Source organism: Oxyura jamaicensis, chromosome 6 (genome assembly GCF_011077185.1).
Source record: "Oxyura jamaicensis isolate SHBP4307 breed ruddy duck chromosome 6, BPBGC_Ojam_1.0, whole genome shotgun sequence".
Lineage (NCBI taxonomy): Eukaryota > Metazoa > Chordata > Aves > Anseriformes > Anatidae > Oxyura > Oxyura jamaicensis.
Genome location: NC_048898.1, coordinates 28,317,345 through 28,333,127, shown reverse-complemented (window position 1 = coordinate 28,333,127; position 15,783 = coordinate 28,317,345). Strand labels below are relative to the sequence as shown.

General features: G+C 35.3%; 1 protein-coding gene across 5 annotated transcripts in view; it reads right to left on the bottom strand.

Moving 5' to 3' along the window:
- The window catches only part of ATRNL1 (attractin like 1), a 489,972-nt gene that overhangs the window by 114,834 nt on the left and 359,355 nt on the right, over nt 1–15,783 (bottom strand). For 3 of the 5 annotated variants that reach the window (XM_035329979.1, XM_035329977.1, XM_035329978.1), the window contains one exon: nt 13,124–13,231. The exons of 1 other annotated variant lie outside the window; for it this stretch is intronic. In XM_035329979.1, the coding sequence (XP_035185870.1) occupies nt 13,124–13,231 (108 nt within the window). Of the gene's footprint in view, nt 1–11,151; nt 11,383–13,123; nt 13,232–15,783 lie in introns of those variants that run through there. One more of the 5 variants, XM_035329982.1, reaches the window with a different exon arrangement.

Here is a 15,783-nt window from a genome sequence, read left to right as displayed (position 1 = left end):
CTTCTCTTATGGCCCCCAGATCCATGATCCTATAGGCAGAGTCTGAGGGGGTGTAATATTACTCATAGTATGCATAGTAGACCACTTAAACAAATTGGATATAGTCAAGTGCACAGGATCAGATAGGATGCTGTGGGAGCTGGCCAATGTCACTGAGAAAATGCAATCATCTTTGGTCATGGTGATCAGGGAGGTTCCTGTAAAAAGGCAAATTTTACACACATCTGGGGAAATTTGGGCAGGTCAGCTGAACTAGCTTCCCCTCGTCCCTGGGAAGACTATAGAGGAAATCCTCCCAGAAACCATGTCCAAGCACATGAAAGACAAAAAGCTGATTAGGGACAGCCAGAATGGATTTTTTTAAGAACAAATTTGGCCACAGAAACATGTTTGCTTTTGGTAACATGACTAGCTTAGTGGAAGACTGAAGTGGATGGTTCCAAACTTGACTTTAGCATGGCTTTCAAAGCAGTCTTCCACAATTTTCCTTTGTAAACAAACCTGTGAGCTATAGGTAGCCTAGGAGTTAGAAGGAAAGGCTGACAGGATTTCTTCATTCTTAAGAGAAGGCTAAGGGAGGATCTAATTGCTGACTCCAACCATATCTTTTCTCCAAGGCACACAGGGATAAGACAATGGGAAGCAGAAACAGGTCACAAGAAAGGGATTCTGATGAGAAATTAGGAACAGGTTTTGCACAAGGAGGGTAGCCAAACATTTGAATGAGGGCTAGAGAGATTTTGGAAACATAATCCTTAGAGATACTCAACACACCATGGGTCAGGGCCCTGAACAAGCTGATTAAAGGTGGTTTGACCTTGTCTGGGGGTTGACTGACCCACAGCCAGTTTGACTGGTAGTTGAGAGGTTTCTTACAACCTAAATTAGCCTATGATTTTCCAACCCGTATTAGTTTATGATTCTATTGTGCATGATGAATGCTGTTTCCTACAGATTAGGTTTATTGTCTAATTCAAATTTAATAATGAAAAATAATGAATTTCAGCTTAACATGAACTTTTCTAACAGGGATCAGTTCTTTGGTCCTATTAACCTAAATCCCCCAAAACTGCTGGATAGAAAATGAGTTTTCCAGTGCTGTAAATACTCAGCTAAAAAATAGTTGTACTCATCTGTCACAAGTGTTCACCATGTTACTACCTTAGTGATCACAATGCTGAAACAAAATGGTACTTGGAGAAGATCTTCACAGCGATGAAGAAATGCTGGTTGGAGTTAAAATCAGGAAGGGTATAGGTGAGTGTGGGAAAGCATTTTGAAGTCCCTACAATTACACAGAAGGTGTACCAAACAATGATTAGCATTATACGCTTCTTGAAGAGCTTTTGGCTTTCTCATTCATTCCAGCTCTCATGAAGCATCATTTCCATATAATGCTTTTTGCTTATCCCAATTTATTTGAAGTCATTACTGCAACATTTTGAAAGATAATGAGTTATTTTCTTTTCACTTCTCAGGGAGACTTCAGCTCTTTGATATACTTGGACATTTTAAGCCCTTTGAAAAACTACCTTAAACAGAGTAATAGAGTATACCTCAGTTACAAAGGCTATTGCAGAGATTGCTGTAAAAATGTCAGCCCTAAGCCTTACTTTCTGTGTTGGCTTTCTAAAAAATGTAAGTTCAAAGTTTCAGACCTCATCCTCAAAATGCTCCATGGCTAAGATGGTACATATAAATCCCTGCCTCAAGGTCTGTAGTCAAGGTAATAGTTGGCCATTTTGCTTGTCTTGCCCAATGGGACTTTTGGGAAAAAAACTAATGCCAAGTATCACAGGAGATATACCTTCCTTAGCATTAGGTTATTAACGTGAGTGAAATTTTACTGTCTGCAGACTTTCAAAAAATTCCTTATCATATATCACAAATCCTAGACAGATTTCTCTGACTTTGCCTTTTCTAACATAAACATATGGCAAAATGTATACACTTAATAAAACAAAGCATGATGTTACACACTCCTTTTCTTGGAGACAGGATGAGAGAGCAAATGTGACAGACATTAGCAACTAATGATGTTCCATTTACTGCCAGAAAGCAATCAGATAATATGGCAATAAGCGCGTACAAGCACCTACATAGAACACTAATTTAGAATACAAATGAAAACTCCTACTTATAGTCTAACAGCGTGAAGATCACATTTTAGTGTCTTTATCATTAAAAGTCAAAATGGATCAATGTATTATAAACAGAATGAATGAATCTACATATACAGTGGGCATAGACAGACTGGAACGTAAATACAACACAAGTGCCAGCCAAGCCTTGGTGCTAAAAGCTTCAAAAACCTCTTGGTAATAATTTTTTTAAAATTAAATGCTAGTCTTTGGAATGAATGTGTATTGAGAACTAGCAATAGTTTAGACATCAGGAAAAAGATATAAACCCTATGATTTTTAATTATTATTCACTATTTTATATTTTTGCTCTTAAAGTTTAATTACATTTGTTAACATATTAGATAGAACTCATTGGATTCTTGTACTCTTGCAACATCAAAACTACATTTCATCTGCCACCTATAAGTACCAAAAATCAATGAACTTTTCCTACACTAAATGCCCAGGTTTTATGCCATTTATTGTCGTGAATCTCAATGGCTATATACAGTGCACATAAAAGTTGTACCACTTTGTCAAGGCTTTGAAAATTATGGTTTGGGTTGCATGCAACACATTACTTAACAAAGAGGTCACATTAGGAGAGATCTAGAAGCAGTTTTGTGCAATTTTATGGTTTTTTTTTTTGTTGTTTGTTTGTTTGTTTCTGCAATTTTATTGATATATGTGTTGCTTCCAAGGCATCCTGCATCTTCATGTATAGCCATACATTAACTATTGCTGGTCCTATATTGGTAATATGCCTTTTCCAGTTCTCCTCTTACTTTTTTCTCACCTTGAGCTGTTACATCTTCTTTAAATTAAAAGTAAAAGAAAGTCACAAACAGGACAGACACTTGGCTTAGAGAAGCTTATTTGAAATGCTTGAAATGTTTTTTGTGGGTCTCTGAACAATGCTTTTCTTTTTTTACACATAAGTGTGTTCAACATCTGATTCCTTCTGTTTCCTACAGTCCAAAAAATATCTCAGTATAAAATACATTGCTTGTCTACCTTTCCAGAAGCCCAGTGCCTTTTCTTTTAATAACAATTAAGGTGAATGCAGAACAGAATAATTCTATTTATTAACTCCAGCTGCTTCAATATTTATACAACTTTTTCAAAGGCCTAAACAGTGGAAAAAAGAATATGGCAGCAAGTGTCTTTTTAAACTTCCAGTTTCTTACCAAAAGCTGGATAATAAAGATAAGAAAAAGGTCATCTCACCAAACATATGGGATGAGGAATAGCAGTAAAAAAGTAAAACTTCTAACTTAAATAAAATTCCAATAATGTGAATATGTACCAAAGTTGAAAAAAAAAAAAAAAATCATACATATCTGTTAGAAACTTTACTTCTTCACCCTAATGAACAATAATGTTTTACAATCTTTGTTATAGGAAGCTCTAATAGGTTTGTAAAATACACTGTATTTATAACTGGAAGCAATAACATATCACAAATACTGGTTACTCTTTAAAGGAGCTCCTGTTATAGAGATAGCTCTGATTCAAATTTATTGGTATTCCGAATTTCACTGCAGTCTAACTGCCTTTGTAACTTCTACATTACTACAGAATCTACTACACTTCAGTATAGCATTCATAATCCCTTGATTTCCAACAGAAATTTTACAAGGAAACAACTCCTTCAGAGCCTTTAAAGAATCATACCATTGTGCCCTAAATCCTGATTGAGGTTATTCATTTTCCAAATTCTAAGAGTGTTATGGTATTTTATGTAATAAGAAATGTTGAGATTATTACTAAAACTAACATTATAGGCAATGTTTCTACCTCTGCTTTGTTAAAGCCAGTGAAATGAATTCATGCCTTGTGATGTACATCCTCAGCCTCTCCATGGCCTTTTTGAAATTGTGGGTTCCTCTCACCAAAGTGATCTAGTCTGCCTGTAACTACTACAATACTCTTCTTAACAATCAGTGTAAAAAAGGAAGATGCTTCTCAAACTATGCAGATGGAAAAAATAATACCTAACCTGCAGGCTGCTTCTACTGAGAAGTTAGGGAACAAGAAGAAATGCTGCGCAGCATGCTACATTAAATTTCCTCCATTCTGATGATAGACAGATTAGAGTAGTACTTGCATTTGCCTTTTTTCTAATAGCATAGATGAGGAGTGATCCAGACAAGGAGAGAGCTGAACTTCAATCTCTATTAAATCCAGGAGAGTGTCATGGTCTACCTGTACAGGAACATGCTCCATCCTTTTTCTTGAAATTTCCCTGTGCAACTATAAATTCAAGAGCCAAAGCAAGCAGGCAAGTGAAAGTTAGACACCAAAATTAGACACTTCTGTTGTTTTAGTATGCATTGTTGTTAGCTGAATGAACTGAAACTCAATTACAGAGCTAGGAAACAGCATTCAGGTAAACCCTACAAGGTAAAGCTAAGGACTACAAGCTGCCAAATTTCAACCACCACATTACAGTGGCCAGTTACACCTGGAAGCACAGGAAATAGCTGATGAAAGACCGTAGCTTCTGAATCTATTTCTTCCCCTTCTCCTTTCCTTATAAAGAAAGTTTAAAGAAAGATGATAAATAACTTTTGATCTAAAACCAAAATAAATACTCAGAAAACATGTAAAACTAGAAAGAGCATCCTGTCAAGAGTGGTATGTAGAAACCAGGTGAAAGGCCCAGTCAAAGAAACCAAGAAAAATTTCATTGTGTGTGCTCTTTAGTTATCCTGAGAGTATAGTTATTTGCACGCTTTGGTGTATTCTGTTTAAACAATTCTGGAAAAATTACATTGTCATGGATTTGCTATCCAAAGGCAAGATTCCCATAAGCAAACTTCATTAAAAGATAATCCTAGAGCTACAAACATATGTATTTTATTTTGTATTCACTGAATTTTGCATCTATCTACTTTATGAAATGAGATTTTATTTATTAATGTTAATGAACATAGGACATGTACAGTGTCATTTTTCATAACATTTACAGACACATCTAAACACTAATGCTTGAAAACAATCAGAATATGTATTTTGATACTTTCAATTTGCATCTATGCATAACATAATACACCAATTTAACAATTGCTATTCACAGCATGCCAATATCGCTGAAACACCTACATTTAGCTAGTCAGCCAAAAATCCAGCTAATTGTTCCAATTGAGCATAAAATTTGTTGGCAATTTTGTTCAACACAAATCATATATTTCTATCCAAGTAATTTCTATAGTCATTTGATTATGCAGTACATGTGCAAAATAAATTTTGTGAAGTGGAAAGATACATTTTCATAAAAAAAGAAACGAACAAAACCAGGTTTTCTGAACTGGATTCACATGTCCTAGAGCACACAGGCTGCTAAGCAGGCATTTTACTTTCTTGCTAGCATGAAATATTAGGAGACTAACTTGGAAGTATACAATATACAATACTTCTATGCATCATTTTTAAGGCATACTTACAATGTCTGTTCACCCATTTGGGTAAATTGATTCAATAGAAATAAGCAATCAAACAAGAGAATATAGGAACTAAAAATGTGTTTTCTGTGAATTTAGAGACTGCATGCATTCCAGAACCAATCTAGATTTTCCTTTTAAAAAAATAATTTAAGGTAAGGGTTCTGTCAAGACATCTAGTTTTGAGGTGTTGGTGTACATTTTAACAACTAACATAAAATAATTGTGGTCAGTATTAAAAAATGACTCATCTTATTCCAGACAGCATTTCTCAGATTATTAAATTTCACATATACCAAAGGAGGGAACTATTTCTTATAAATCTTAAAATTTGTTAATGACTCCATGCAAGGAATTGGACATCCATACACTTAATATTGAATAGAGATAGGCACAACACACACACACAAAAATATCATAGCAGTGACCAGTATGTGCATGCAACTAGATTAGGTGTTTGTTTTGAATCACAGGCTCAGAACGTTCACACATTGCTAGATATAAATTCAAGCAGAAGCAACCAAAGTTGTATGCAAATGTAAAGATACTTGGTCAGGCAGAGCTACACTGTTATATATGACCACTGAATTACACAATAAATAGTGTGAAATGTAAAAATTTATTTTGTTATTTCATGAAAAACATCATTCTACGGGGGAGGAATTATTGCAGGGACAAAACAATTCTGCTTTCAAGTGCTTTTCTCTAATGAAAGAACTACAGAATGTGATTTTTGCATTTGATATAGCATACCTTATATATGCTATCACAGAAGGATACCCAAGGAGAATCGATGCTTTGCAAAGGAGAGAAGAAAGATTTGAAAGTAGATTTAAAATAAAGTGACTCAATAGTTTAGGAGAAAAAAATAAAAAAATAAAAATAAATAATAAAAAAAAAAGAGATAAGCAGGACTGACGCAATGGGCATAGAAGAATGCAGTGAGCCATCAAGGTCAAATTGTAGCATAAGGTAATGGAGTTCTTGAGACACTGTATGGCAAATTTAGTTTAATTGTTGAGTAATACAGAAAAAAATGGGAAATGTGATCCAATACAGATTCTTTTTTTCAGTGTCAGATGTATCATCTGACTACATTTCTCTGAGATCTAGTAGTTTAGGATGTATGGATCTTGAAAGGCTATAAAAATGGTAATGCAGTGGTTAAGATAAAAAATAATTATATCATGAATATAAACTGCAAGGAGAAAAGTAAAGCTATTCCAGAATGAATTGGAGATTTCATTAGGCAACCCAACAGTCAAAGAAAGACTGGGGGGTCAGAGATGACTTAACAGTTTCTGATCTTCCAAGAAAGCTGAGGTTGTGAATCAATGAAGATAAGAACAACAGTGAAAAGAAAGGTCAGAAACATTCAGTAACAGAAAACTAATAGTGCAATGAAGGTAATTAAGGTGTTCAAACAACAGAAATGGAAAATTTTCAGAGTATGCAAAAGGAAGAGCTAGGTGGCAATCAGAATCATAATATAGGCAGAGCTGAAAGGAAAGAAGCTAACGTGGCTATTAGGTGCATGATTCCTGAGAAATATTTGTCCAACATGTTCTAAAAAAACTTTAAATAAAAAAAAAAAAAATCCATCACCTTCCCAGGCAATTGCTTCCAGCGATTCAGTTTTATTATGAGAAGTTGTTCCTGATATCAATCCTAAGACTTTTCTACTACAATTTAAGTCCATTACACCTTTGCTGCCTACAGCGCACACAAAGAAAAGATTATTGCCCTCCTGATTGCTACTAACCTTTTGCATATTTGAAGGTTATTATTTTGACTCCTTTCAATAGTCTACTACAATTTCCTTGACTTTTCCTTGTAGTCATATTTTCTAAGTCTCTGATTGCTCACATTGTTGGCAACCAGATTCTCTCTCCTCTGGTCCTCTTTGAGTTACAGTGCTAAAAACTGGACACAGTACTTAGCCAAGGTCTTTCCAATGCCAAGCAGAGCTTGGCTTACAGATATACCATGAAAACAAGAAATGGAAAAAGAGAAAAGAGAATGAGAGCTCTAAAAACATGCATATCCAAAGCCTTCTAAATTACAAAAGAAACAACACAGCCTTAGTTTCTGAATGGCATTAATAAGGAGTAACAGGGTAGATGTCTCTAAACTGTTTCTGCTCCACTGAGTCCACCCATGATTTTCTCAGGCCCTAGAAACATTCAGAACAATCTGCAATTTGTTCTACATGATTGCAACTGAACTATTTCATGAGCTGCATCTATACCTGACACTGCACCTTCCTCAGCACTAATCATAAAGATAGAAAAGGCAGATAGATTAGCCAGCAAAACCATCTTTCCCCATCCAGGAGAATGTCTACTCTTCCCACAAGTTAGTGCGGGATAATATGTAGTTATCCCACCATAATATCAAAAAATAACCAGATCTGGTTGTATTTTAAACAAAATTAATAATATTTTATATAATTAATCTGTTCTTTCAAGTTCCTGGAGTTCAGCTCCCTAATCAGTTTGCAAAAGTCACACTTACAACTTTGTAAATTAAGCAAAAGTGCTAGTTGATAGCACCTCTTGCCAAATACATATCGCTTTTATGGTCACTAAAAACAAGATGACCACTCAAGGGAAAATTTCATCCTTGTCTTCAATGAATTATTACTCTCTTACAATATGAGTTAATCTATCCTCTTTACTGAGACTAGAATTAGGAACTGAAAATATTAGGGGGCAATCTGATGATCTGTAACATAGAACTGGGAAGAGTCTGTTCCTTGATTTTAAGCATTACGACACCAAAATAATGCAAGTGCAATGCTGAGAAAGCATACAACTAGTTTCATTTTGTACAAAATAGTGAAGTATGCTGAGGTTGCAGTTTCAGAAATTACTCATTGAATTATTCAAATTAAACAAGAAAATGAAAGGAACTTAACTGGACTTATTGAAAAAGCAAGCTAAAAAGTCCTGAGACTATATTGGCAAGGGAAAATAGAAACACAGCTTATTAGTATAAACTTCAGCTACCTGAACACCCCACACCTCTAGTACGGGATTCTAATGTGTTTTAGTAAGTCACTCTGATTTCCAACAGCCATTCTTGGCATAAGGATAGCTACTGGTGTTGGTGCATAAATTCCATTTCTGTTACTCAAATCAATGAGAAATATTTGATTATTGTTGCTTTATACTTATCAGCAGTGCCTGAAATTTAAGACATATTTAATGTACCATAAATATTTCTTGCTACTTACTAAAGCAACAAGGACAGATTTTATTTGAATTTCAAAATTCTTTAGATCATCTTACCTTGTCAGAAGTAGAGAACAATCTAACATCTGTGACAATTCTACAAGAAATGCAGTAACTTGATGGAAAAATGATTGTAAGGATTACTGCATGTTTTTCTGTGGAAATAATTATTAAAGAACATCAATTTGAAGAAAGAAATCCCAGTCAGACTGCATAGATATCAAATGTATGATCAGCATAAGAGCAAATCTGCATTTGGTTCTCATGCAGACAATAATACATCTGTCTTTACTCCAGCAGATATGGCACAGTAGATGGTGCTGTTCAGAGACTTAGAATGACCTCACATTAGAATTTACAATAGTGCCCACCTTATCTCACATGCATAAAGAACGAATCTATCCCTGTTTCAAAAAATGCATGGGCTATGAATGAGCTGAAAAGCACCCAGAAGTTAGGCAAAACAGGACAGGAAAAAAAAAATATTTTCTTTAACATGCAGGTAAGTAAAATGATTGTCAGCAGAACAGTGGAAGAGAATGAGAATCTTCAAAATGGTTTGTATTTGGGGAAAAAAATATTACCTTATAGGAGGCATAGTCTATGAAGAAAGAATCAAAAAGCAGCCATGTCCAGAAAAAAAGAAATGAAACTAATTTAAAAATAAAATAAAATAAAATAAAATTTTAATACTGAGGGAACTGCATGGCAAGAAGTATCATGTCTATTGATCTACAATGTTATTTATTTTTTTAAAAAATCTAGTACTCAAAAAAATATGGTGGTCTCACAAAATACCACAGTATTATCAAACTCCAGACAGAGAGCTTTTGATGCTTTCTTTCTCTGGTCCTTAACAGCCTGCAATACATGAAACTGCAAGCAGTGGGACCTCAGGAATTCTATCTTTTCTTTAACCTGCCCCTGGATACTAGCTACTTCCCTGTACTCCGCTCTTGCCCATTCTCCTCTTGGGACCTGGAGGCTCACTGCCCACCTGACTTCCCCACCTCTCCTCTACTGGCATAATTGTAGGGAAATGACATCATAATGGAAGCAAATTATGATGCAGATTGGGGTTTGCATAGTTTTTTGTTGTTGTTTTGTTTTGTTTTCTCCAGAATAGGACACAAGATTAGTATCATAAATATCAAACCACAATGGGAGTGGGTATTGCTTCATACATTTTGAATTAGCATAGTACTGCGTTGTCAATAAGATTAGCAGGATGGCGGCTGTCGTGTACGGACACCTGACCAATAGGGAAGGAGGGCAACGGAAAAACGAAGTTTGATTTTTCCTGTATTAAGTTTAAGCTGACAGTAATATATTTAAGAGCTAGCCAGCATGCCAGAATGGATGACAAGATGAGACTTGGTAATGTCATGTTGTGAAATCAGTTCCATAGAAAGGAAGCCTGAAGAGGTAAAGATGGATGATTAATATGATTTAAACTGGGAAGAGCAAAGGCTATTGCCAGTGCCTGAAAATTTACTCAGACAGCAGGAAACTGGAGGAATATGATGCAGATGATTTATTTATTATTATTATTATTTATTTTCTTTTTTAGGATACTGTCATTTTGTTGGCAAAACATTAAGAAAGACAGACTGGCTGGTAAAGACACCAAAGTAGAATGACAGCTCAAAATGACAAAATTTCAGCATTCTTCTGTAGTTCTCAAGATTGTAATTTGCTGTAAATTGTAAATTGTGGCTAATGTAAAATAGACCCAAATATTATCGGTTGTAGTTTAAGTATCTAAAGCAGGCAATCATTGTAAATACAGTATCCATATTCTTACTTTTTAAAATAAAGCTTCCAAACACTGGACAAAAAGTACCTCACTACTGCAAACTAAAATTTTATAGTAAAAAAATTCTTCCAGGTATTTAAAAATAAATGTAAATAGTAAAACAAAAGCTAATCAAGATGACCATGTAGGTAGTCATATGAGCATTGATATGCATGAGAACATCCATATAAATTTAGAACACCAGCTGTACAAAACCACCACCACATAAGTCAGATGACATTAACGAACAGCAGTCCTACTATGCAGTTGAATGGGAGAGGCAGTAATGTATGCAACTGTTCGATGCCATTGCACCGTGTTCAAAGGGCACATGGATCAATATAATGCGATTGGAAGTGCAACATCAATAAAAAGTATATCAATAACATCCAAAGTATCAGTGAGTAGCACACAACAACAATGAAATTATGAGGTTAGGGGCCACAATACCCCACCATCCAAACTGGAACCCCTAATGTCTGTGGAAGATCTCCTCAATGTTGGTGGAACATTTAGAAGGGAGTTACTGCATCTTGCTCATTTTTTACTGAAAGAACTCTGATTTTAAATGATCACAATGGGCCTCAGATATCACAGTATTATTAAAATAATTTTGTGATTCTAATTTAATAAAACAAAGTTATAGCTACTTCACTTTAACCTTTGTTTGATCATTGTATCCTAGAATTGTGTGATCCAAATTCCCTTCAGCCCAAAAAAAGAGTCATGACTGAACAGAATTGCAATTAAAACTTCTAGTGTCCATCTTTTATGAATTCAGGAAAGACCTGGAACAGAAGCTCAATATAGCACTTTCTTACAGAATATACATAAAAGGACAAACAATATCCTGAATCACATTCATTTAATCCTCAGCAAAATGTTTTGTTTAGATATGAAACAGTATATTTTAATTCAGAGGAAACTTTGAACGGTCTCTATTCTATGCATAGCTATATATTAATTAGTAAAAGAAAAAAAAAAAAACGCACACACAAAAACCCTATGGTTACTGAATACTAAGCAATTACTAGAAAATGCTTAGTCTAGGAAGAAAAAGCTAATAAAAACTGTAAAATATAATTAAAATATTTTAGCATCTACCTCTTTTAGTGCTAAATAAAAGACACTAGAGAAGAAAATGTGGCAATTAACTTGTGATGTTTACTTCTAAAGTTTAATTAAATAATCAGTATGTACAGAATTAGAGTTTGGATGCCTCAGCTCCCACTCATTGCCTCCCTCTGAAAAGACAACAGAGAAAATGTTCTCAGATGTCAGCATGGAAGCAATGAAAACACATTCCAAAAAGTTAACTTTTAACTACAGTGTACTTTGTCCTCAGTATGGAAGGCTGGAGAGGTCTTGTGTTCCACGATAAAACGAGACAGAAATATGGTGAAGGGGTGTGTGTATGTGTCCTAGTAATTCGGTCTGAAAATAACAAAGCATCTCCAAAAAGATATGGCATTTTTATGCACCATCTATTCCAAGTATTTAAATTACGTCAGCAAGAACAATTGTGATTGCTTCCTATATAGCAGCAGGACAGAGAGCCTCAATTTGATAAGTACTCAAGAGCTGATTCTTTTTCTTCCTGCTAGGAATCTGTTTTTCACATTGCTCACTTCTCCATAAACCTTAGAGATTTTATAGTGTATTTAATCTTCCATTGAAAGAGGCTATTGAGATAAGTAAGAGAAGCTTTGAATTTAAGAGGAATTGGCAGCAATGAAAAGAAAAGTACAATCTTGAAAGATTTCAGAGCTATCACACCTCATTCTCAGGTCCCATCATAAATACGATAAAGTAATAACTGTAAACAGAATATTATAAATAAAAGTAAAGGAATAGAGGATTGCAATCTACCAAAACCCCAACCTAGATGAGATATTCATTATTATCCACATATTGTAATTCTCCTTCTATTTTCAGGTGAAACTTCCAGAATCCATTTCATGCATTATTACACTATTCCAGTATTACATTGCCTTGCATATTATTATTTCTTTTTCAATGGTCTGCAATTACAATAAAAGAATGCAGTAATGTAGCCATTATCTACAAACGAAAATATGCAGTTTACTCTGTATTCTTTAAACCTGTACGTATAAAACAACATGCAAATGCTACTCACAGTTGCTTTATTTATTTATTTATTTATTTATTTGCTGTAATATTTGCTAATTAAGAGAGACGTTAACTAGGGGGCACTCTGTACTCGAAGGACAGAGCATGAGGTTTGCTTTCTCCCGTGTCTTGCATTCCTTCAGCTCATATCCATCAGGAAAGGAGTGTCAGGTGAGCTGACTGTCACTCCAGCCGAGGCTAATAGATTCTCCAGTGGCTTTTGTTACAGCTCATGTCATGGTATTAAAACTATGCACCTTGAAAATGGCATAACATATGTAGCTGAGACTTGTCAGCTCCAGGTAATCAGACTGCTTGGTTTCAGAAGCAGATGCAGATGAGACTAGCAATATAAATATGCAAATCACAATGGTCCCTTGTCAGCACCACTGTTCCTACCTCTAATGGCCCTCGTAGAAAGTCTGTTTGCTCAGCTCCTACTTCCAGTGCTACATCGACAGAAGCAAAGGGGCGGCTGGCCATCTGCTGTCGCTCCCGCATAAGTTGCTGATGGGGAAAAAATGATGTTTTAACAAAGCATTAAAAAGTGCACCAGATATTAGGCTGCCCTACTATACCTCCCATTACAACATTAGAATGCAAATAGCATGCAAATAGTCATATTTTTAATATTAAAGCGAAAAATTTATACTAAAAGATCATCATCTATATTTACTTGAGGAGTGAGCCTGGAGAGCTTATGTTATCTACAAACAGTCTTTCAGCTTGAACTCTGATGAAGTCTCCAAATGAAAGCTCCCCTAACTGCCTATTCATTCAAAATAACTTCGCTATTTGTGCTAGTTGGAAAGAGATATGGGAAATGTTTGGTAAAAATAGCTGAAGTCTAATTCCACCGATAAAGCATGCAGCAGAACACCTGCCAAGAACAAGCCCACTTGGCCTTCAAATTTTCATACTTCACTACTAAGCCAGATGGAGTTAATAGTGTCAGGATTCATAACTTTATGGAGCATCTTTCCTGCAGTTACTTAAATATGAAGAATAATGTGTCAGTACTGGGAAGCCTGCATCAGTTTACTTGAATATGATCAGTTACGCTCACAGAGCTTGTACAATCCCTTCCAATCATACCAGAGTGCATAGAAGTCCCAAGCAAAACCACAAAGCTAACTCATATTTCTTCTTCAATCTGTAATTATAATGCTTATTAAACCATGATGAATAAAAATGATGACCAGCACTAGATATTACGGATCTTACTTCACTGGTTCAGTGCAGCTAATAAAAGCATTATTAAATATTTAAAATGAATGAGTCGTGCAATTAAAATCGTGTGCTCCTTCAACTGAACAGGATGTCACAGCGTCTTGAAAAGACAAAACACTTACAAAAATGTTTTATTGGAAAAGATCTAAGTTTCATTTTCTTCATCACTTTCTCCCTATTACCTCTTTGGAAAGCATAAAACATTAGAAACTAGCATTTGAATGTAAATGACACTTGCACTGTGACGTACTGTTCATAAAAGCCTTTGAAATAATAAAAGGAATACAAACAAATACTTGCCAGCAGCTTACTAATAAACACTCTTGATTTAAGCCCTGTTACAAAGCAACAAGCTCACTTTGTAATACCTTGCGCATTTTTTCTTTTACTCTCATTTTAAGATTATCTTCAGAAATCTAAAGTAGCACTCGTAGCATTAAAAACAAAAGTGTACAGCATTCTCTTAACTCATACCTAGCACATTCTCAAGGCCTGTTTTTGTTTTTTCAAAAAACATGCACTGTATTTGTCAGTGAGCACCCACACAAATGGGCCCTCAGCATATCGTATCAAGGGGATAATTGATGTCTGCGATACATCTGTGAGCTTTATAGTCAATAAATAAATAACATTAAATAGTCAATAAATAAATAAAAGCTTAATTTGAATATATAAAAGGTTAAAAAAATAGTTTTTTAAGCCTTCCTTTAAAAATGAAACTGATGGCTCCTGATTTACATGAGTACTGATTTACATCAATACAATATTCATAGATTTACAGCCAGAAATAACTGCTATGGCTCTCAAGTCTTACCAACAACTTGATAAACACCACAAAAATTTAAAGTGTAAAAATACAGAGTCCGTACATGCTAAAATTACTATATCTAACTCATTTTCTTCCTAAAACAACAAAAAATACAGAAAACAATGTTATTAGAGTAGTCCTGCCATATGGAACTCATTACAGTATTTTAATTGCATTGAGCTATTGGCAAATGCTTACATTTTAATAGGAAACCAAACATTGTTTTAAACAAATAGAATTGCTTGGGGAAAGTAGTTAAATGAGCAGAATAACCTATGCTCCAAGTGCACAAATGATTATTTAAAAGATTTAGTCAATACAGATTACCAAGGAATGAGTATTTGATATGTTCTCAGTTTTTTAAGGCTGCTTCTAGCCATGCATTCAGTAAAACTTTCTCATTCACAAGGCAGTCGCTGTAATTTTGATACTCTGTCATTTACAAATAGTACTACAAAGATTAGTACTATGAAGACTCTTAATTAGCTCTGTAAACAAGAATGAACATTTTAAAAGGTTCAGCTACCCATGAAGTGCTGCTGAGCAGGCAGCTGAGCATTTCACATTAAAAAAAAAAAAAAAAAAAAAAAAAAAAAAGGAATCACAGAACAGTCTAGGTTGGAAGAGACCTCCAAGATCACCGAGTCCAACCTCTGACCTAACGCTAACAAGTCCTCCACTAAACCATATCCCTAAGCTCTACATCTAAACGTCTTTTAAAGACCTCCAGGGATGGTGACTCAACCACTTCCCTGGGCAGCCTATTCCAGTGACTAACAACCCGTTCAGTAAAGAAGTTCTTCCTAATATCCAAACTAAACCTCCCCTGGCACAACTTTAGCCCATTCCCCCTCGTCCTGTCACCAGGCACGTGGGAGAACAGGCCAACCCCCACCTCGCTACAGCCTCCTTTCAGGTACCTGTAGAGTGCAATAAGGTCGCCCCTGAGCCTCCTCTTCTCCAGGCTAAAAAGTCCCAGCTCCCTCAGCCGCTCCTCGTAAGACTTGTTCTCCAGACCCTT